At 45.8% G+C, this 24,678-nt stretch overlaps 2 protein-coding genes across 2 annotated transcripts in view; one reads left to right on the top strand and one right to left on the bottom strand.

Annotated features, from left to right (window-relative positions):
- Positions 1-508, top strand: part of abcc6b.2 (ATP-binding cassette, sub-family C (CFTR/MRP), member 6b, tandem duplicate 2) — a 20,665-nt gene extending 20,157 nt beyond the window's left edge. The window contains exon 31 of the mRNA XM_062984998.1: positions 1-508. This exon is cut by the window's left edge and continues 849 nt beyond it. The gene's annotated coding sequence lies outside the window, so the exon portion shown is untranslated.
- Positions 509-715: 207 nt separating this feature from the next.
- Positions 716-24,622, bottom strand: abcc1 (ATP binding cassette subfamily C member 1 (ABCC1 blood group)). The gene is made up of 31 exons (XM_062985026.1): positions 24,564-24,622; positions 22,594-22,770; positions 22,374-22,499; positions 21,550-21,687; positions 20,457-20,582; positions 19,619-19,680; positions 18,094-18,225; positions 16,122-16,346; positions 15,030-15,207; positions 14,702-14,863; positions 14,486-14,578; positions 14,152-14,355; positions 13,874-14,020; positions 13,703-13,790; positions 12,170-12,239; positions 9,890-10,016; positions 9,621-9,797; positions 9,341-9,508; positions 8,708-8,894; positions 8,498-8,549; positions 8,152-8,284; positions 7,157-7,364; positions 6,714-7,024; positions 6,386-6,585; positions 5,042-5,168; positions 4,796-4,897; positions 4,523-4,669; positions 4,277-4,435; positions 3,834-4,000; positions 3,507-3,701; positions 716-3,276 (listed from the first exon to the last, which is right to left on the bottom strand). The coding sequence occupies exons 1-31, from the start codon at positions 24,609-24,611 to the stop codon at positions 3,168-3,170; spliced, it is 4,545 nt and encodes a 1,514-aa protein (XP_062841096.1). The 5' UTR covers positions 24,612-24,622; the 3' UTR covers positions 716-3,167.
- Between the last annotated feature and the right edge of the window lie 56 nt (positions 24,623-24,678).

Here is a 24,678-nt window from a genome sequence, read left to right as displayed (position 1 = left end):
CCACAGACGTACTTTAAAGTCTTGTGAGAAGCTTCTCAGAAGTTCTAGCCTAGTGTTTGTTTTTTTAACCCAAACCTTTCCGACGGTGCGTCAGGATCAGAGCGTTCCTGATGGAAGTCCACCAAACAGAATCTCCTGTCCGTCCAGATCTAGTCATATCCGAGTCCCGGATTTGAACCCGGATCTCTGTGTCCTCTCTCTTATGTTTTTGTGTCCTGTCCTGCCTCCTAATGCACTAATCCTCCAATCATCTTCCTTCCTTCTCTCGCCGTGTCTTATCCCGTCTGCAGGAACCGAACCCAACAGCACGAGGTTCTATAGGGACACACCACCTACAATCATCTATACATTTATATATGTCATGTAATGAAACATAATCACAATACAGTGTGTGTGTGTGTGTGTGTGTGTGTGTGTGTGTGTAAGGGGGGGTCCTGCTATTCTTAAACATTTCTGCCAGATTGTGTGTTTATAATGTTTACATCTGTATATTTGGGGGTGGGTGGTATTTTGGACATATCCATATATTTATGGTGGGGGGGGGGGGTGGGGGGGGGTTTGTATTGTGATTACACTTTTGCTGTATCATGATTAGCGTTGGAGACGCCCCTGGCCCGATCCGGACCCAAACACTCGCTCATACGAGGTGTTTTTATCTGATCTTGTGTATTTTTTACAGTATTTCGATCCTCAGACACAAACACACAAATAAAAGTTTATTTATTAAATCTTCATTTATTAATAAATCACAGTTTAAACTGTGTGTGTTTTACAAACAATGATGGTACACCATAACAAACTGTATAAATATGAAACTATTCAGCCACATGTCAAAAAAAAACACACAAACTCCCAAAAAAGCTTTGGATCAAACCGAGGAACTGACCGACCGCCTGGACCGACCGGACAGACGGACGAGATGCTGCGACACTTCATGACGTTTCCATGTTCTCATGAGTCAGATATGGAGTGTGAGTGCTGGTGTAAAGTACAACCTACAGCTGCCTGGCATTATTCACACCACTCACTCAACACACTCGCACTTAACACTCGCACACGGCCAGAAACACTCACACACACTCTCAACACTCGCACTCAACTCACAGCTGGAAACATACACACAACACATGGCCAGAAACACTCGCACGCTCAACATTCGCACTCTCAACACTCACATTCTCATCACACTCAACACTCGCACACAACACTCACCACATGGCCGGAAACACTCGTGCTCAACAATCGCACACACTCACACAGGGCCAGAAACACTCACACACTTACTCAACATTCGTACTCTCAACACTTGCACACGGCCAGAAAAACACAGAAACACTTGAACTAAACACACGTATGCGGCCAGAAACACTTACTCAACACTCTCATAACCGTCAACACTCGCACTCAACTCACAGCCGGAAACATACACTCAACACATGGCCAAAAAAATTGCACACTCAACACACTCACATTCTCATCACGCTCAACACCTGCACTATCAACACACACACACACACACCCGGAAACATACACTCAACATGGTCAGAAACACTCACACTTACCCACTCACACTCAACCCACACACAGCTCACAGGCGGGAACAACGCCAAGCATGGCATCTAAATGTAAACGCTGTTATTGACGCGGATGCGTCATGATCAGTAATAATGATAATAAAATAATGTTTTCCGATTGGACAGAAGAAACCTGAGTAAATCTTTTAAATGTGGCACCTGTAGGTTCATCCATACGCTGATCAAACGCAGCTGATCTTTAATTCTGGTTCCTTTATGCTGTCAGAAGGAATCGATGGATCAATACGTGGAGTGACTGAGACCGTGGAGTGGGAGACGTGGGAGACGTGCGAGAATTTATCCTAGTTTTAATTAAAGCTGCAGTACGTAACTTTTCCTTTTGCATTTAAAAGACGGCAAACATTCAGAAATATTGAATACATAATATATATAAAACAGGGTACTCTGGTGGCACAGCGGTAAAATACACCAGCCCACCACTGCTGAGATCTGAGGACTCAGGGTTCCAATCTCAGCGGTGCTATCAGCCAGGCAGGCATCTGCATGGACATGATTGGCTAGTGTCCGAGAGAGGGAGTGGTCGAAACAGCCTAGTCATTGGGAGGTGCAACTGTCAGTGCGCTCTCAGTGCTGGTCCCAAACCCAGAGAGAAAAAGGATGGTTGTGCCAGGGAGGGCATCCGGCATAAAACCTGTGCCAGGTACAAATTATTTAGATTATTATCAAAACATAGGAGGAGAAACAGGATCACCAGCAGTACATTATTAAACTTAACAGATTTAATCTGTTTGATTCATTTATATAATTTAGATCTGCTCGGGTGGCACAGCGGCCTATCGAGACACGACTGACCGCGCAGCCCCTCGATGGACTGCTGCCCCGTCCTGGGCGTTAAGCGGTAAGTGTTTCCTAGGCAGACATCCCAGTCGTGTGTTTGTGACTGAAATGAGCCACGAGCGTCACGTTGAGATTGAATCAGTGCTGTCCGAACACACGTCGTTCTCACGGCTGTTTACTAACAAACTAAATAGCAAAAATAATTAAAATAATGAAGCTTTTTTTTTATTTTCGTTGGTTTACATCATTTATGTTTTTTAGCCCATTTTTTTGGCAAAGAGCTGAGGAACAAAAGTAAATATAACTTATTAATATTTATATTTAAACTAAACCTAATAATATTTAAATGTTGATTATATTTCTTCTTAGCGATTTGGGCCTCAGAGCACCAGAGGAGAAGTAAAATAAAAAACCCTGGTGCACGTGGGGCAGTAAAATAATTTTAGGTTGTGTATTTTCTGCTTGTTTCGTAACGTGTGTATGTGTGTGTGTGTCTTTGAGGCGCCGGAGTGTGTGTACGAGGTGCTGAGCGAGGTAGGTCAGGCAGTGGTTGAAGTCCCGGGCGTGTCCTCTGTCCAAGGACATAAATCTGACTCGAGTGGTGGTGGTGTAACATGGTGTAACACGGTACGGTGATGTAACAGAGGCTTTGTAACCAGATCCTACAGTAACAGCGTCTCCAGCAGCAAAAACAAAGTGCTCGGTGAAAGACTTCCTGCCCACAGCTGAGCTCTAAAATGAGCAGCAAGTTCTAGAACGGACGGAGCTTCTGGAACAGGTTCCGTCCTGATTGGATCAGACCAGACCCGAATCTTTGGCCATCTTGTAGAAGATTCCTTTTTTGGCGATGAGGTTGGACGGAAAGTCGAACTCGACCATCTGACCTTTATCTAGAACCAACACCCTGAGAGAGAGAGAGACACACACACGGCCTTACATCGTCTGTACATGATAGTGTGTGTGTACCTGGTATAATCCATGATGGTGTGTGTGTGTGTGTGTGTGTGTGTGTGTACCTGGTATAATCCATGATGGTGTGTGTGTGTGTGTGTGTGTGTGTGTGTGTGTGTGTGTGTGTGTACCTGGTATAATCCATGATGGTGTGTGTGTGTGTGTGTGTGTGTGTGTGTGTACCTGGTATAATCCATGATGGTGTTGAGGCGGTGGGCGATGGTCAGTACTGTACACTGGGAGAACTGAGTGCGGATGGTGGATTGGATCAGCTCGTCCGTTTCCAAGTCAACAGCAGCCGTGGCTTCATCCAGAACCAGAATCTTCGTCTTTCTCAACAGAGCTCGAGCTAAACACACCAGCTGCCTCTGACCCAGACTGTAACACACACACACACACACACACACACACACACACACACACACACACACACACACACACACAGTCAGAGCTCCGTCCTGGTGGAAGCTGCTGCTGCTGCTGGTGCTGGTGGAGATGATGAGAAGGTACCTGAGGTTCTCTCCTCCTTCTGAACACTCGTGGTTCAGTTTCTCCTGAAGACCAGACACGAAGCTTTTGAGATGAGCCAGTTCCAGAGCTCTCCACACCTCCTCGTCAGAGTAACCATCAAACGGGTCCAGGTTCATCCTCAGAGAGCCTGAGAAGAGCACCGGGTCCTGCACACACACACACACACACACACACACACACACACACACACACACACACACACACAGTGTATACACACACTTGTTCTTGGAGGTGGTTGTTGTCTGTGTTGTTTACATTCGTCCTGTTATACATCACAGGCATGCAAGCAAGGGCCCTGCATTTCCCAAACACAAACAGGGCAGACTCCTGTGCTAAACTACTATGCAGTTCTGCACTTTGGCGGTTCAGAGCCCGCTGACGTCCAGCGTGAAGCAGGTCAGTGATTGTGTGTGTCTGTGTACCTGTGGGATGATGGTGATACGTGAGCGGAGTTCGTGCAGGCCGAGCTCGGCGATGTTCACCCCGTCGACACGGATCTCCCCCTGCGCCGCCTCGATGATCCGGAACAGCCCGAGGGTGAGGGACGACTTCCCTGCTCCGGTCCGACCCACGATCCCCACCTGCAGCACGCAAGCAAACAGAGTTCGGTCAGCGCCGTTTACTGACTGATCAGAGGGTCGCAGGTTCTAATCCTGGAGCTCGCTCACCTTTTCTCCGCCCTCGATGGTGACGCTGATGTCGTGAATAGCCAGCGCCAGATCTTCTCGGTACCTCAGTCCGAAGTTCTGCATCTCGATGCGGCCAACGGTGGGCCAGCCGGCGGGAAGCGAGCTTTTCTCCAGCTTCCATTCAGCCTGAGGACACACACACACACACACACACACACACACACACACACACACACACACACACAATCAAGGCACTGTAAGAATTCAAGAGGTTAGAATCCAAATCAAGGGATCCCCGATCGTCCTACCGACCTCCTTCTCCGTGTCCGAGTACTCCTTCACCTTCTCCACCGCCACGATGTTGGTCTCCAGCTCCGACGACATTCTCACCAGCCAGTTCAGAGACGCCGTGACCTGCACACGCACCACACACACACACACACACACACACACACACACACACACACACACACACACACACACACACGGTGAGAATGCACAACCCCCTTCCCATCACAAGCTCAGAAGAACAGAACGCGGTGAGGAGGAGGTCCGGACCTGCAGAGCGTACGAGATGGACAGTCCCATAATCCCTGAGCTCAGACTGTCTCTGGACATCACGGCGAAAAGGGCAGCGAACGTCACTATGCAGTTCCCTACGCACTCCAGCCTCACCGCTAACCACCTGCACACACACACACACACACACACAGATTAAAAACATATACTGATGAGCCAAAACTCCCACCAAAATTATGCTCTTTTTTTTTTTTTTTTTTTTTTTTAAAGATAATCTAGACGAGCTTGCTCATGCTGAAACAGGTAAGAGCCTTCCCTAAACTGTTGCTGCAAGGTTGGAAGCCTGTAATTTCCTTTATATAAATGATTTATTACACCCGTTAGCAACTGTTGTGGCTGAAACACATGAATTCAATCATTGCAAGGGGCGTCCCCACTGATGGTTACTCTAATCTGACCACATTTTTCAGTAACAAGTAATCTAACGCGTTACTATTTCCAATCCAGTAATCAGATTAAAGTTACTTATCCAAGTTACTGTGCGTTACTATTTTTGTCATTTTCCTTAGTGAAAAGATATTTTTGCTTTCTTCTTGGCAGGGGCGGAGCCAGGGGGTGGCCAGTGGTTGCCATGACCACCATAAAGTAATCTTCGGCCACCCCTCTGGCCCCCCACCACCGCTTTGCCGGCAATTTTTTTGCGGAAGCATTTCTGCAGGCAGGAGCAGCGCACCTCAGATGAGTAGTTCTTCACCAAAACAGTGCAGTAATACACTCAACATAAATGTCAACCACCAACACAATTACAGAAGTACAGTAGAACTATTTAGTAGTATTCGTGGCGCGATACGAGTAAAAGCGCCAGCTGGCTCTGCGCATTCCAGTGTTGCCAGATTGGGCGATTATCCGCCAAATTGGGCGGATTTTGTTGGAAAACAATTTAATAGCAGGTAAATAACACTTCTATTTAAAAGAAAATCTTCCGTTTTAAGAAGCTCCAGCATTGTAGAAGGCTATTAAAAGTAAAGTCAATTTTGTTTTCCATGCATTCACACTAGCATGTTCTGGGATTCAATTGAGTCTCATCAGTACACACAAGTTGGCAGCCAAATGATAAAGTATTGCAAAGGAATATCTTTGAAATATTCCACATTATATAAATAATAAAGTAACTTGTAATCTAACTTAGTTACTTTTAAAATCAAGTAATCCATAAAGTAACTAAGTTACTTTTTAAAGGAGTAATCAGTAATCAGTAATCAGATTACTTTTTCAAGGTAACTATGCCATCACTGGGCGTCCCAATACTTTTGTCCATATAGTGTATTATGGGGGTGGTCATAATATTTTGGCTGATCATTGTAACTGAATATGTATTTTCACCTGTTAGCAACAATACTGGGGAAGTACGCTTTCTGGTTGTGATCCACACGTCTGTCGCTCTCCCCGATGAAGCGCTGCTGCACCCCGAACGCCCGGATCACGCTGGTGCCCAGAAGCGTTTCGTTAAAGTGCGTGTACACGGGCGAGCGGCTCACCGACTCCAGACGCTTCAGCTGCCGAGACGAGGCCACGTAGAAACGCTGAAACAACACACACACACACACACACACACACACATTTATTATTACAGTAGGCGTGGGATAGATCGATTATTATCATCATGTTATTTTAATAAGACGCCTTCTAACGCTCTGAGATCCTCCCTCACCTGTACGAAGAAGTAAAGCAGGCCCAGCGGGGGGATGATGATGGCTACGAGGGGCGTGGCGATCAGGATGACCGTGCAGGAGCCCAGCACGTTGAACAAAGAGCCCATGAACATGCGGATGATGCTGGGGATGACCGAGTCGATGGTGTCCGTCTCCTTGGAGAAGCGATTGACCAGGTTCCCGCTCGGTGTGCGCTCGAAAAACGACATGGGTGAGCGCAGCACGTCGTGCAGCATGGTCTGGTGGAGGTAGCGCGAAGCCAGAATCCCACCGAGGGACACGGCGATGGAGTACCAGAAGACCGAGATGCCTGCGGGGGAGGAAGGAACGGGGTCAGGTCAACATGTACGAGGCAGGGGTTCAGAGAGAGCACATAGAAATATAATAGAAATATAACAGAAATATAATAGAAATAATCCCTAAAGCTCAGAAAGGGTTTCACCTTGTGAGAGTCCGAGCGCCCCGTACACCCCCAGTCTCATGTCCCGGGTGGGCTGAGTGCCGTTAACGACGGGATCGTCCGTCCACAAGCTCAGCCAATAGTTGGAACCCAGAGACGCCACATGATGAACCAGGAAGAGGAAAATACTGATCACGGAGAGGAACACGCCGATGGCCTTCATGTACTCCCAAAATACAGCCAGTTTCACCTGGAACACACACGCACACGCACACACAGAGCACCTTAAATAAAACCCTAAAAATCATACAGGGACTCAAATGTATTTACAATGTGTCAAAAAAAATAAATAAATAAATAAATAAAAGACTCAAAATAAAGAAAGAAATGAAATATAGATATAAAAATTAACTCTATTTGATTAAGTAATAATAAAAAATAAACTACAAATTTAATTACTAATAATTAAATTAACAAATAAACAAAAACTCAAATAAATATATAAACTCCAAAAAAATAAACAAACTAAATAAATATTAACTCAATATAATTAAATAATAAAAATAATTAACCTAAAATTAAAACTTATTTAATACCTCAAATAAATAAACAAACTAAATAAAAACTCTAATTAAATAAAAATAAAATGAATCAAATTAATTTAATTTCAAATAAATAAACTAATACTCAAAATAAATAATGTAATTAATATATAAAATAAAATAAAAAAAACAAATAAATAAAAAACTAAAAAATTAATAAATAACTCTATATAATCAAATAATAATAAAACTAAAATTAATGTAATTAATATCTCAAATAAATAAGAAAAACTTAATTAAACAAATAAAGAAATAAGCCCCAAACCCCTAAAAAAAATCAGTTAGGGACATTTACAAGGTCAAAACAAAAAACCTTAAATAATAATCAAAATAAACATTCCATTATAAACCAGAGTTTAATATTATAGTGTGTGAGTGCGTGTGTGTGTGTGTGTGTGTGTGTGTGTGTGTGTGTGTGTGTGTGTATATACTCACCCTGCCCGTGTTGGCTTTATCTGCCTCGGTCAGTTTGGCAGCTTCTGCAGATTTGGGTTTTGTTTCTTTGGTAACGTTACCATCGACATTCGGCTTCACTCCACCTACCGCATTCAGCGACACCTGACTTTGTCTAGCGAGAGCGAGAGAGAGAGAGAGCGAGAGAGAGAGAGAGAGAGAGAGAGACAGACAGACAGACAGACAGACAGACACACACACACACACACATATATATATATACATAAATGTGAAGGACTTAGAGTTATTATCAAAATAAATCAGCAGTGCTGCAATGAATCTGAAAATCCTTTCATGTTTAATACGTATAATGTGGACACCAGCTCACCTGTGCAGAGCTGCTGGTCCTCCATTCTCCAGAAGTTTGTGAGCTGTTGGATCTGTACCATAGAGAAAATGATCAATCACACAGAGTAAAAACATCAAACACAGCCTTCATATCTGGGCTCGAACACCAGCTCCTCTGTGCAGGGATCTTTGGGGGGGTAAAAGGACGACCCAGGAACGTGGGACTGAAAGGTGCGTCCATGACCCTCACCTCCGCCCGTCTCGCTCTCCTCTTCCTGTTCGGTGTTGGTGTGGGTGCGCAGGAATTCGGCGAAGGCGGCGTGTCTGTTCAGCAGCTCGGTGTAGGACCCCGCCTCTCTGATCTGGCCGTCCTCCATCACCAGGATGAGGTCTGCCTGCGGCAGGAAGCTCAGCCCGTGGGTCACCAGCACGCGGGTCTGAGAGGAGAACAGACGTCAGTGTTTTATTATTACAGTGCCAAAAATATACAGACGCCACCTCGAGAGATACAGAGGAATACATTATCACGTCTAGCTTCACTTTCATGATGTAAATAGTTGCTCAATGTCATCAGCGCACTAATCAAAACCCGTCAGGTGTTCCAGCCAGGCACCAAGGCCCTTCCCCAGTCTGTTGGAACCACACTGTCTCATGCAGTCCTCAAAATAAGACTGAAGACCTTCATCACCTCTTTATTAGGAGCATAAATGAGATCTTAGAACGTCTGTAAGGATTGAGATGTTCCAGCAGGGGTTCCAGCAGGTTCATGTTCTGCTCTTCTGTAGGATGCTCTGGACGTGAGCTGTAAATATAAACCCCATAGAGAAACCCTATAAAGAAATGAAGCTCTGGGAGGATTTTGGGGTGGACAGGGTGCACTCACGCGCCCCTGCAGCAGTCCCTGAGGCCCGATGACCTTCTCGAAGATGTGCTTCCCCACGTGAGCGTCCACGGCGGACAGCGGATCGTCCAGCAAGTACACGGCGCAGTCACAGAACACCGCCCGGGCCAGGCTCACCCTCTGCTTCTGACCTCCGGACAGATTCACACCCTACACACACAAACACACACACACACACACACACACACACAAGAATGTAGTATTAAATCCAAAATAAACACACACTCCGGTGCGTTAATACATGAGAAATTAGTGAGGATACCTTCTCTCCGATCTCAGTGTCGTCTCCTCCGGGCAGGATCTCCAGGTCTGGAAGGAGAGCGCAGGCCTCCAGAACCTTCTGGTAGCTGCTCTCGTTCTTCTGCTGTCCAAACACGATGTTCTCCCTCAGTGTGGCGTTCTGGATCCACGCCTGCTGGGGAACGTACGCCACCGAACCCTGGAGAGATCAGCATGTACTGTGTCCATTCTGAGAGTGACGGAACACTACAATATTTGTAATGAGAGTGAAGTGAAAGCTCAGAACTTTACCCTGACAGAAACGGATCCGTCCTGTCTGTGCATTTCACCCAGCAGAGCCGAGAGCAGAGAGGATTTCCCAGAACCCACCTGTCCTACTACCGCCACCAGAGCTCCCTCAGGAACCCTCACATTAATGCTACAGAGAACACAATGAACACAGAGAGAAAAACAGAACACAGAGAATACACAGAGAAAACAGATCACAGAACGAAAACAGCGAGAACACAAACAGAGAACACACACAAAGAGAAAAACAGAACACAGAACAAAGAACAGAGAAAATGGAACATAGAGAGAAAGAGGGTAAAAAAAAAAGTCAAATAAAGAACAAAAAAAAATTTTTTTAATAAAGAATTGAGTGGATTTTACAATAATGTTCAATTTGATTAAAATTCATTATAATATTTCTCATTAAATTATTTAAATAAACTTAACTGTCATTAATAATAATATAAAATTAAAAATAAATTACGATAAAGATGCAGATTTAATTCCTAAAATGAAATCCTTAATTTAATGGACGGGTTTTTGTTGTCGTTTATCTGAATTTGCTGTTCTTTAATTTTTCAGTACTTGGTAATAATTCTGATGAGAAACGATTCTTTATGAAGCCAGTATTCATCTTCATTACACAGTAATTATGATCATTTATTATCACAAACAATTAAATAAATTATAGTAATAAAACATTTCATTAAAATCATTAAAATAAATTGGGACAAGCTTTTAAACAGAGAATTTACAATCACTGTATTAGCTTTATTAGCATGTCCTGTGTGAACGTTTCTGGATTTGAGGCTTGTAGAGAACATACTAAACCGTAATAAATCATGAATACAGGTTTCATAAAAAAAAGCTACTGAAAATTGTTACGGTGAAATTTTTTTAATTTAATTATTATTGATTTATAAACAATTCGTTCAGAATCATCAGGCAGATCACAGAAGTGGAGTTCAGTCCCAGGCTGCATCCCAATCAAACTGCCGCTTCATGGACGTTTTATGAATCCACTGCTGCTGGCTTGTGGATTCTTTGAGAGTCGCACCACATTTCAGAGATTCGTGTTACACCCCATGTGTACCTCCACTACTCGGACAGCAGTGGGCGCTATTGTAAAGTGCCGAGAAGAAACCCTCTCTGACCTTGCCCCCCTCAGAGATGACCAATCGTGACCATCAGGTGGCTGGAGGGGGGGCAGCACTACTGAAATCGGACCCCCACCACAGTTTGACCAGTGGACGACTGACCCAATTCGGCCAATCAACACCACGCCCTCAGTGTAGAATCTGGACGCAGCCGGACTGAAAGCCAGAGACTGAAAACCACAGCGTGACGTGTCTAATCTTAGAGCTTTAACCCAATTAGCCCTGGTCAGTTCGCCCGACTGGACGGTCGTCTGGCCACCGCTGGAACATTCCAGACGTTTGAGCATGCACGGGTACCTGCCGAGCGAATCCTGGAGCGGCTGAAGATCTTACAGCTACAAGTGCAACATCAAGACGTAAACATCATCATATACAAATTCGAGCGCTGATCAGTTCAGTCACTGCTGAACTCACTGCTGCAGGCATGTGCTGATCTCAGCGATCCAGCTCGTATCTAATTTAGTCGTAGCCAGTTCCTCTTCCTCTGCTGGAGACCCCAATGGCATACGAGGAGGGTAAATTCTCCTGACACATGCACGGTTAGGCGCTTTGGGCTACTAACCAGGCCCCCCTACACAGCGTCCACTTTTAGTCCCGTCTTTTCCCACCCAGCAGACTAGTGGCCGATTTTATCTGCTGCACCGTCTGCACTGCCGATCGTGCCCGCTAGGGGGCGCCCATCTGACCGGCAGAGGAGCTGATATTCAAACTTGGAAAGTTCAGAATCCCAGCGCATCCCTTGGCGCAAGGCAGGAACTCCCTGGACTGGGGTCAATGCAGGGTTTGGACGTATCCAGTCCTGTCTGTGCTGACGCCTGGTCGACTGTCAGCACTGCCAAGATTCAAACCCGTGCTGCAGGATGCAAGAAAGGTTCTGAATAAGAAGATATGGGACACCTGACCATGAGCTCTTTGAACAACATATTCCAAAACCATGGAGTCGGAGTTAAATTGTGGCTCTAACAGGCTCCACTCCTCTGGAAAGGTAGTCAGGTGGCAAAAACACGCGAATTCTGTAATTAGACGAGATGTCCACACACTTTTGGTAACGTACGTGTGATATATTCTAACCGAGTATCAGCACATGCCAGCTATCATGTACATGCGTTCCGTTTAAGAGCGTGGGATCAGGACCACACCGTACCTCTTTAAAGTAGCAGAGTCGCCCTTAGACCAGCTGAACGTCCCGTCCGTGATCACGATGCTGTCGGGCGCTGAGATAAAGAGAAAAAGAACAACGATCATCTCAGCACTGAGGATCAAACCCAGTCCTGCACAGTCGCCTGCATTTACAGTGTTTCAGAAGTCCCACTCTCCTGCACTCGGTTCTACAACAGAGGAACTCCTTCAGAAGTCCTTCAGAAGTTCAGAGAAACCAAGAAACCGCGACCGCTCGACCAGCAGCTCGTCTTACAAAGACTTAAAAAGATCAAAGAGGGGTTAAAGATCAAAGAGCTGCGAGTGCATTTCAAAAGCAAGCGGCGACTCGAGGGTGCAGGAGGGAGATGATTTAGAATCCAGGACACACCACCATTCAGATTTATACACATCTACACACTATCTATAATATAATTACAGTAATTAATAAATAAAGTAAATAATTAAAGGTGCTTACATGTGAATCTGAAGTCTCCTTCAATTATATCAGATTCAGGCGCTTGTAATAAATCAGATTCTAACGATTCAAGAATATGAATCAACTCTCTGAATCTGAACCTGTTTCAAACGGTCATGCAAGAGTCCGATTCAGAATAAAACTTTTCATACTGAACAATCTTGAAATCGGCTGAATATGAATCAAACTCTGAATATGAAGAATCATGTAGGTGCCTGAATCTGAATCCAACTCCCTGAATCCAACTCCCTGAATCAAACTCCCTGAATCGAACAAATCAAACACCCTGTATCCAACTCCCTGAATCAAACTGCCTGAATCGAACAAATCAAACACCCTGTATCCAACTCCCTGAATCAAACTCCCTGAATCTGAATCAAACTCCTTGAATCCCAACAATGCAGAGTTTGTGCGAATCTGAATCAAACTCTCTGAATCTGAATCAAACTCTGTGAATCTGAACCAAATTCTGTGAATCAAACTCTGTGAATCTGAATCAAACTCTGTGAATCTGAATCAAACTCTGTGAATCAAACTCTCTATATCTGAATCAAACTCTGTGAATCAAACTCTCTATATCTGAATCAAACTCTGTGAATCAAACTCTCTATATCTGAATCAAACTGAGTCAAACTCTCTTTATCCGAACAATCAAGCAAGCGTCCGAATCTGAATCAAACTCTGTGAATCTGAACCAAATTCTGTGAATCAAACTCTGTGAATCTGAATCAAATTCTGTGAATCAAACTCTGTGAATCTGAATCAAACTCTGTGAATCTGAATCAAACTCTGTGAATCAAACTCTCTATATCTGAATCAAACTCTGTGAATCAAACTCTCTATATCTGAATCAAACTCTGTGAATCAAACTCTCTATATCTGAATCAAACTGAGTCAAACTCTCTTTATCCGAACAATCAAGCAAGCGTCCGAATCTGAATCAAACTCTCTGAATCAGAATCAAACTGAGTGAACCAAACTCTACGTATCTGTATCTGAACGATCGCGCCTGTAGAGCCTCTGAATCGGAGTGACGAATCTGTAACCATGACGATGACTTACAGCTGGCGATGGGTTTGCGGTCCACGCTGTTCTCCTCCAGCTCCTCGTGTGACAGAAACACACGCAGACGTTTCATGGACACACTCGCCTGACGGACAGAGAGCACATTCATCAGTCTGCTCTGGGTTCGACGCCCCTCGGTGTTGGGTGCGTGTTGCGGTTGCTGTGTACCTGCACCATGCTGCTGATCACCATGGGGAGCATGTTCAGGGGGAAGCGCAGGATGTTAAAGAGAGCCAGAGAGACGAAGGCCTTCTGCGCATCCAGGATGTTGTGTTCATCCACCATCACGTACACGGCGAACGTGGACAGCGCCACCTAGAGGAGGACAGAGAGAAAAATCGCTCACAGAATGCATGTGTTTGCAATTTGGCTATATCCAATTTCCTCTATGCGCAAGGTATGCAACAAGGGGGCACTTACTTAATCACAGCGGTGTAAACACTCACCAGGAAGGGGGCGCAGACCCAGGTGAAGGTGGACACGGCAGCCAGGTAGGCGGCCTTTTTCAGCACCCGCAGTTCACCCTCTCGTATCTGGGAGACTTTGTTATTGAAGGCCAGCTCCCAGGCGTACAGCTTCAGCACCTTGATTCCGTTCAGCACCTCGTTCATCAGCTTTATCCGGTTGTCCTTGCTCTTCATCTGCGCCACCTGAGAGGGCATCGGACGGGCGATCAGAAACGTCTACTCACACACACACACAAACCCACCCACCCTACGTCTAGTTCAGAAAGACTCCCTGTGAGGAAACGGAGCACGGAGCACAGGTAGAGTCTCTCACCTGGTAGGTTTTGGTTTTCATGGCAATAACTGCATTTACTGGAACCATCAGCACCATTACCGCCACTCCCGCCAGCACAGACGGACCCAAATTCTGCACAGAAAACAATACATACCACTCATTAAACGCGTTCCTCACTGGCCTGTAAGCAGCCCCAACACTGGCACACTACTGCTGCCGTCCAGGGTTCGAATCCCAGCTTAGCGTGGCTCTTACCTGCCAGAGGAAGTAAAGTGCCAGAATGACCTGGAGAGGAGCAGACCAGATCATGTTGATGTAGGTGATCAGGTCCATGAAGCGCTGGGCGTCTACAGACATCAGATTCACTATCTCCCCCACGGTAGAGGTTCGCCGGGCGGCGTTCGTGATCACCAAGGCCTGAAACACCCAACAAACCAGACTTACTTTGAGCTTTTGAGTGGCACGACCAGATCCATCGATGGCCAGGGCCCCAGGAGAGTCCAGGAGAGCCCGATTAGCGCTGCAATATCAGTAAAAGTACAACGTTCCTCAGTAAAATATCAAAAAGTGATTTAGTGCTCACCTTCCTGTAAATAGTGCCCACGATGGCTGTGCGCAGTCTCATGCCAGTCATGAAGCACACGTGGAAGTATTTCTGCAGGATGAGGGTCTGCACGCAGGTGCACACGAAGAGCAGAGCCGTGTAGAAGAAGCCGTGCCAGGAGGGGGCGCTGGAGTCGTTCACGAACTGGATCAGCAGCCTGTGAGGAGGTAAATGAATACGTGAAAATCAGGGCGACGAAGGAACCGCGTACACAAACCGGTACGCATCTGCCCACCGGTGTCAGCGCCCACCAGGCTGCATCACGTGCGTCATACTCGAGGCCGACGTCATTTCATGTGGCCCGTGAGAGATTAATAGACTTACGATTGTCTCCCACAATGCATGTTGATTTTGTGACCCGTGAAGTGACTGAATCCCGCCAGTAGATGACAGTGTTTCCACATCAGCGTTTAACTGAGGTGGTTTTCAAACAAGTGCTGTTGAGAAATACCTACAAATAATCCCAGAATGTCCAAGTAGAGACGAACTGATGCAAAAAGAAGAGAATTTAATGACGTTTGTGCTTCAAGAACAAAAAACGGAGCGTCTTTTGTGCTATGAGGCAGCATCGGTGGTAAAGCAGTCCAATACAGATATAAAATATAGATATACAATATGGATATACAATATAAATTTGGCATTTTGACACCAAACACGGAGCTAGGTGTGCTAAATTTAGCCTCCAATAAAAACAAATTGTCCAGGAATTAAAAAACAGACGCAACCGCAGCAGGATACGTCACAAACGGCACCATAATCGGTGAAATTTCAATTAAGTTTAACACCCCTGGTCTAGCAACCAGTAAAAAGGGACGCGGTTCTGTCGTGCAGCACTATCACGCCGGCAGGTTCACCTCAGGTCACCTAGAGCGTGTGAATTCGTAAGCGTACGCAGACGGACGCCGTTCAAAAGGTCACGACTGTTATTTAAGAAGCGAGACCTTCCCACGGAGTCTGGGCTCCACAAACACAACCCCGCTGAGCACTGAGCACAGAGCAAAAACACACACACACACACACACACACACACACACACACACACACACACACACACACACACACACAGCCAACCTGAGGATCACGGGCCCGGCGAACATCAGGACGTCGTGGATGATCTTGTAGACGGAGCTGACCAGGAAATACGGGCCGAAGGTTCCGCACAGAGCCAGGAGCAGCGACGCTTCCCGGTTCTTCTGAGGAGCTTTGGTGAGCAGGATCTCGGACTCCTCCGCCGGCTGCTCCTTCTTCTCGGGCTTGGCCGGGCGTTTGGGCGAGTACATGGCCGCCTCCACCGGCCTGAAAGAGGGAAAAACGAAGGTTTTATGTTCCGTATCACGTCAATTTCATTTACATTCGCAGCATTTAGCACAGACCATTATGACTGAATACAGTTTGAGCAATTGAGGGTTAAGAACCGTGCTCAGGGGCCCAACAGTGGTGGTGGTGGTGAGGCTTGAACCAGTAACCTTATGAGTACTAGGCTCAAAACACTGGGACAGGGCACAAGCCCATCGCTGGGCTTTGGACACCCCCCTACATCGGATAATGCCAATCGTGTCTGTGTAGAAGCCTGGCTGGCTGATAGCTATGTGCTGAGATTGTAACCCACATCTCAGCTTTAGTGGATTAGTGTTACAGGCCGCTGTGCCACCTGAGTGCCAACCTCACTTATTAACACATACAGGAGAATTAAAAGAGTGATTAAAGGGCGGTATGGTGGTGGTGTCGCCTCATAGCAAGAAGGGCCTGGGTTCGATTCCCTGGCCGGGAATGAATCAGACCCACCAATGAATGAATGACTTAGTCTGAGCTCTGGGTGAAATATGGAGGGAACAGCAAGAATACAGAGCAACAGATGAGCTACAGTCAGTGATTGAACATTCACAGTTCACCTGTATGGCCGGTGCTTATAAATAATAGGTGTTCCTAATAAAGTGCTCAGATCCTTCGGTCCGTTTTCAAATCTTTTCATTCTGACCGAGGTGAAAGGTCAGTCACACACAGCGATGTTTGCGCTGCCAGTAGCGCCCGGCGGTTCCTAAGCACGCAAAGGTTGCTGGGATATCGGCCCTAAAAGCAGCGAGCGCGGCGGTTCAGCGGTCCGGGACGAGAACCCTTCACACGACCTTCAGACACTAAACGATTTACCAGAGAACACATCTTATTATTCAGGTCTTTAGGACGTCCGGAATAGGAATTTCTGTATTGCTATGTGGTCAAAAGTATGTGGACACCTGTGCATGAGCCGTCTACACAGACATGTCTATAACTGAAGGGGAGGTGGTCGAAGCCTAGCAACGGATTGACGACCTGTCTAGTTTATTCCTGCCCTGCGTATTCCAGTGTACCTTTTCCCCCAATTTTCCTCACAAGTTAGTCATATCCATATCTCAATTGTATTTCACCTTCTGACACATGTGCAGCACCGACCGCTTCTGTTCACCTTCACCAGGGTTCATACGGAGACCCGTATTGCGCACGGAGAGTCACACACTGATCTCCATTATCCCCCGTCTCTGTGTAGCACCATTGATCAGCCAGCAGAGGTCGTAAGTGCAGCAGTTATAAAGAATCCCGATGGCCCTCCCTCTCTTGAATGAGTTCGATCGTTGTCCGTGTAGGCGCAGAGATGCCAGTACTGGTGGGGTAGCGTGTTTTACCGTTGCGCCAACCCAGCGCCCTTCGATTTGGTCTCTTACTCCACTTTCGGAAGATTTGTTTGCATGGGACCGTAAGCAGGAAAGAACCGGAAGGTTCCAGTCCCGACCAAACTGTGGTTCAAACTGTCAAATCATTGTCATATAAATAAATACAAATAAATAAATAAGTAATAATAATAAATCAGCTGATGACAGCAGCTCAACCCCATCACACACAACCACCCAATTTTACAACTAAACTTTGGGTACGATCACAAACAAAAACAATGACGAGAGGTTTCAAACCTTCTGCAGAACACCACGATGTAAATTTAAATAAAAAATAAATATTAAGAATAATAATCTCAAAACTCTAAAAGCTAAGAGCTTGGTTAGTCTCGAACCTTTTGACCAGGCTGCACTCGTGGTTCCAGCGGCGCACCAGCTGAGGTACGACGTTCTGCGATTCATCCTCAGGATTCAGGGACCACAGGTCCTTCTCCTCCAGCGGCCTTTTAAAGCCCTGCCTCATCAATCTGCAGCACAACATCAGAAAATAAACACAAACACCACGTGTTAGGCTCACGAACACAGAACATACGTCTTTAATTATAAATAATACAAGATATAAAGCAGACGCATTATTTACAACTAAACAGTGAGAGGTTTATCTGAGCACCCAGAGCAAAGCCAGACGGGCATGGAGGTGAGGATCAAACCCAGATGCCCAGGACTGATGTAGTGTGTGGCACCCACACTAGCTGCTGTATAGGACAGGGACTTGAGACCGTGGCAGCCTAGTGGGTCGAGATTGGGCTTTACATCGAAAGGCTGTGGATTTGGATCTGGGCTCTGACACGCAGGCACTGTTGGGCGCTTAGCAAGGCCCCTAACCTGACTTGACCCCAGCTTCCAATCCCAAAAAATCCCTTTATTATTATTAGTATTATTAAAATACTACGCGGGCCTGTGGTAGCCTAGTGGGTAGGGCTTTGGGCTATCAACCGGAAGATTGGCGGTTCAAATCCTGGCTCTGCTATGTAGCCACTGTTGGGTCCTTGAGCAAGGCCCTTAACCCTGTCTGCTCCAGGGGCGCCGTAAGTTGGCTGACCCTGCGCTCTGACCCCAGCTTCCAACACCAGCTGGGATATGCGAAGAAAGAATTTCATTGTACTGTACATCTGTATATGTATATATGACAAATAAAGGATATCTTTCTAAAAACATTTAATCGTGATGGATGTTCTGGAACAGGAGTGTGGGAACTTGCGAGTTCCAGTCTGAGCAGAGCCGCTGACCCGACCAGGCATCCACACAGACATCAAAAACAAATGGGTGTGTCTGAGGGAGAGAAGGTCAGACAGCGCCTCGTGCCGTTGCGATCGGGAGAAGGACATCACACAGAGCTTAGCGTGTCTCCCAGCACTGGCAGGTGATAAGAAGTGGTGCCAGATTGTGACCCGGCTCTTCATGATCAGAGGTTCACGACTGGGAATTGGAAATAGATTTGGGTATAAAGGGGGTCCAGCTGGATTAAACAAATCAATCAAACGATCACTTACTAAGAGCGGATTCAGCTTGGACAGGCAGAGCAGTCACATGAACACTTAATAATAATAATAATAATAATATTAATAATAAATCAGAGTGCTGAAGGTGGAGGGTGGAGGGAGGGGATTGTTGTGCAGGAACGCTCGATCTTGGCACTGAGAACAACGAGCTTCATTCTTTACTTTGCAGATTTGCTGGAGTTTAAGAGCCGGAACAACGAGCACACGAGGAAAAACAAAACAAAACAAAACAAAACACTCGGGTTTCTGCAGCAGGTTCAGGTCCACGCCCGTGTGTAAATAACATTTTATTCCTGCCCGGTTCCCAAACGCAGCTCCTCCGAGGCTGAGGAGAAAAACGAGCTCTGCTCTCTCTCACCGTGTGATCCACCAGAAGGTGATCCTGGAGAGGAAGCTCGCTCCGGATTCCGGACACGGATTCTGCTCAAACACAAGTACAGACGATCCGTTAACACACACACACACACACACACACTTATAACTACGGCTTCAAAAGCATTCTGCATCATGTGGGTATACAATTACTGACTAATTACTGACTACACGCTCAGGTTTATACGTCTGCACTCGCTGTGGCAATGCTTCAGGGTTTCAGGCAGAACCTTTGTGTCTGTGCCTTCACCTAATTCTGATGCCAAGCAGTCCTGAGTGGTGTTTAAGGTGGCACAGTGTGGCACTCTAATGGGCTTCGGTAAAGCCACGACCAGACGGATCAAGATGTGACCACAGCACGGGAAAACAGTCGATATAAGAACGCTCAGCTCACTGAGTGGCACCGTGCCACCCTCAAGACAAATGATAATAATTAAATAAATATAAACAGGCACATACACGTGAACTTTACCCGTCCACAAATGCCCCCTCGTGGAGGCTTTATGTTACATTTGGTAAACCACAGTGGGACCAGATTGCCAGAATTTGTATTAATTAATGATATTTCGTTATGTGTTGTCCGGGTTGCGGTAAAAATCATGGACAAAACATGGAAAAACAGAAACATCGGACCGCAGATGACTGGGGAAAAATTCTGTTTAATATTTGACAATGAAGCTTGAGTGTACGTGAGAAAACGACACGTGTTCACTAGCGACCTCGGACTTCCGATCCTCTTTAAATGTACAGAACACACTGCAAAATGAAGCCAGAGGCTCCGAACCAAAACATCACAGGGGTGAAAGGTGCCGTTATGAACTCACCAGGTCTCTGATTGTTTTGGAGAAGAAGGGAGGCTGGTCTGACAGACAGGACAGGATGAGCGAGATGAAGAGTAAAGCGTAGTAGGTGTAGAACGTGGTGTATCTGAAGACGTCGACGGTGTCCGGCTACAGAGACAAAAACAAAAACGGAGCACGGACGTTTAAACGTCACAGTTAGAATCTGTACCCCGTAGATCTTAATACCAATAAAAGTAAGAAATATCAACTGTGTTCCATGCAAAGAAGCTTCTGATTTACTTTCATTAAAGTCTACGTTCATGTTGTAGCTCACTATAGTCTCCTATGACTTGCTTTGGTTCCAAGGGCCTTGTCCAAGCTATGTAGAACCGGCCCCTGGCTTCGCTCCAGCTCGTGCCACCAAAGGTAAGCGCCTCAGGTATTACAGATCCACCCAAAACGAGCTCTGCATTCACGTCCGTCTGCGTCAGGTATAAACACGCTGGTGCATATTATCCGATTCCCCAGGTGTATCTTTACACCCCCTTAGAGTCATGCACTGCTCTCTATTAGTCACCGTCTCTGTGCAGTACCTTGACCAGCCAGAAGAGGCCGCCACTGCAGCAATAATCAGGATTCGTTTCAAAGCTCTCACCCGGGAAAGGCGCCTTACCGGTCGATAACACAGCACAGATTCAAACTACTTGACCACTGAGGGCTCTGTAGTGCACGGAGCAAAAAGTATTGGGACGCCCTTTATTATTATTATTATTATTAAATTCATGTGTTTCAGCCACGACAGTCTCCAACAGGTGTAATAAATCAGTGATATAAAGGAAATCATGTGTCCAACTTTGCAGCAACAGTTTAGGGAAGGCCCTCTCCTGTTCCTGTTTCCTGTTAAGAAAAGCTCCAGTGTCCTGCACAGAGCCCTGAGCTTAGCCCCATTCCACAGCTCTGGAATGAACTGAAACATTAACATCTAAACAGGCACAAATTCCCACACACAGACACGTTTATGTTTAGGTCAGGTGTGTATATATAAACAAACAACAGCATCACCTGATCTTCACTCGCCTCTATAACAGGGTTGGGTCGGTACTCGGTACACAGATTTTTGGAGGCTCGTTCTCACCTCGTGGAGCGCCTGTAGGATTTTGGAGCGAAACGTGACTGTTGCACAAACGACAGCGATGAGCCAGAAATTCAGCATCAAGCCCGAGGACTGGACTCCCTTAATCCGCTCGTACTGGATCAACAACGTCGCCAGAAGCTGTTAAACAAACACACACACACAATGTAAGTTAGAAAAACACACGTTTTATTCACTCCACAGGTTTATTCTCACTTAGGACCGCTGAGTAAAGGCGAGGCAAGTCTTCAATCATCGTCTGTAGACAGCACGAGACGTCTAGAGCAGCGGCCCCCGACCATCGGGCCACGGACCGGTACCGGAGTTCAAATGCACCAGCGGTTGCGTAAATCAGAACTCAAGCGGGTTCAAAACCAGCTGCAATGACCTGATCTTACAGCGGACGGTTGCACTAACCAGGCCTGCAGACTCGGGTGGCGCAGCGATAAAACACGCTAGCCCATCAGTGCTGACATTTCAAGGTTGCCAGTTCGAATCTCAGCTCTGTTATCAGCGGCCGGGCACCTTCACAGACCATGATCAGCTTGTCTAAGGAACTGCTGCAATTACAACCTCTGCTGGCCGATCGACGGTGCTGCACAGAATCCATGTGTGACTCTCCGTGTGCGATATGGTTTCCCTGAATGAACCCGCCTACTGCAGGTGAATAGAAGCGGTCGGTACTGCCCTCCTCGGTCAGGAGTGGAGGACTGCAACAGTAGAGGTGAAATATGGTAAGGGAATTGGATATGACTATGAGGTCAGGATAGCATGCGTGGCCTGAACCCCACAAATCCCTTCGGTCAGCATTCCCTTCAGATACTCACCATGGTTACGCCCAGGATGGTGGGACTGACCAGGTACACGGGCGCGCTCGGGAGTCCTCGTCCTCTTTCCCAGAAAGAGTAGAAAACATCTGACCAGCAGACGATCCACAGCAGGAACCCAGTGACCTACAGGGGAGGAGGAGAACGTTCAGATACGAAACATCATCCAGGCAGGAGATCTGGAGAGTAGCAGAAGTGTTGGGACGTCAGAAGTACTCACAGTTTTGGCTTTATTCAGGTGGCTCATGCATATGTACCCACAGTTGTGGTTTCTGAGGTACAGAAAGTAAAACGGAGCGATTAACCAGAGGTAGATACACGGGATCCAGACGAGGAGTGTGTTCTGGAAACATCGGGTCACATCGGGGACCTGCGCACGCCATGTCCGGTTCTCGTCCTAAACAAAATAAATAAACAAAGCAGATTAATGTAAACACACACACTAATAAAATATGATGTGGACTAATGACACTGACGCACTTAAACAGTAATTGAAAAAGCTTTTCATTTCTCACTCATCATGATAACAGAGCTGAGCTGAAACTAACGATTTGTGGCCGAGACTGTGAGATTACAGGTCTGAGTCTGAAGCCTCGAGTGGAAAACCTGAGCAAACACTCAGAGCCGCCGCTAGCTACCAGGTCATCAGAACGTAACCGAATTTACCTTCAGCGTCACTCATCAGCGCACAGAAACAAAGAACATTGTTAAAATCTGCTGGAACACAGAACTCTAGGAGAGAACATCACCAGCTTTATCGGTGGTTCTGGAACTGTGGTTGATGGTACACCGAGCACCTCGAGGAGGGACGACCATGAGAGCACAGTGTGTGCACAAATAAATACAAACCACTTTTACCAGAAAACAATCAAAACCTCATAGGAATGTGGCATTACAACATGACTGAAGGGATTACAAGACGAAAAAGCCAACTTGGATAAACCAGAGAGAATATCTGTATGGGCTTGGAGTGAGAGGTTCGGTTCGATTCGCTCCAGGGTCCGTTTGTTTGTTTGTTTTCTTTGCCGTCCAGCATCCAAATGCAAGGGCATCACCCTTCCTCCTGTCCTGCTCTTTTTTATAGTCCAGCTTTTACACCCATAAAGAACCACAGAGAAGATCCGCCTGGATTAATCTGAGCAGCCTAGAGGTTAAAGTACTGGACTAGTAATCAGATTGCCACGGCTGGGCCCTTGAGCAAGGCCCTTGATTGCTTAGACAGTATAATGTACCAGTACTGTAAGTCGCTTTGGATATAAGCGTCTCCTAAATGCTGAAATAGTAAATGTAATATAAATGTTTGAAGAGACAAATCTTTACATATGAAGATCTTTATAATGAAGTTCCTACATTCACGTCCTGCTAGCTGTCAGATATGTATATATATAATTTAAATGACATTACAGAAGTTTTTACACCAGCAGAACAATCATCTTAATCCCTGGAATTATATTTTAGATAAGCAGAGACAATTTTAATAGAAAATCCATCCTGGACTTTTACTGTTCAGTACTTACAGATAAGATCTTCCCTCCAAATGTGCATGTAAACCATGACTTCAACTACATGTCTAGTTTGTTTTGTTTTGACACAATTGAGACTTCTAAATACGCCAGAATACATTAACTTTATTTATTTATTAGTGCCAGAACTGAACATGAGTACATGTATGTACTATATTAAATGTATTACTAGTGTAGATATGCTGATGTAACACGAAATGTCATTCAGTCAAGACCTTCTGAAAGGTTAAACTCAAGCCTGCATGGGTATTTTTATTTATTCTGAATAAAACCCTCTATAATAAAGTGTAATTAAACAATTAATAAACAAACCTCGATGATTACAGAACAGCTTAATCATGACTGACGCAGCATTACAGCGGCTTGAGTTGCTAAGCTAACTAACTCATTAGTACAGTGACCGGGTTAGTTTTAAAAAGCTAAAAATGAGTTAAATAACAACACCTGAACTTAGAACACACAGACAGCAAATAAAAGAAAATAACATTTAAAAGCGAAAATGTGACGTTTTGAGTGTCAGTCACACGGCAGCCGGGTTCTGTAGTGTTCTGTAGTGTTAGGTCGTTAGCATTAGCATTAGCACACCGGTGTCTCAGCAGGAGAGATCAGACTGAACCTTAGCAACAATAAACAACACGATCTGATTAAAGTACCTGAATAAACTCACCCAGAACGGGTCGGACCCGTCCACGCTGCAGAAGTGATTAAAAGTCATGAGTGCAGGATGAATCGTGAGGGTTTATTAGAGAGAAAAGCTTTGGTTTCATTACTACACACAGCGC

The sequence above is a fragment of the Trichomycterus rosablanca genome, chromosome 22 (assembly GCF_030014385.1).
Source record: "Trichomycterus rosablanca isolate fTriRos1 chromosome 22, fTriRos1.hap1, whole genome shotgun sequence".
Classification (NCBI taxonomy): domain Eukaryota; kingdom Metazoa; phylum Chordata; class Actinopteri; order Siluriformes; family Trichomycteridae; genus Trichomycterus; species Trichomycterus rosablanca.
The sequence above is the reverse complement of the archived record's forward strand: the minus strand, read 5'-3'. Positions and strand labels throughout refer to the sequence as shown.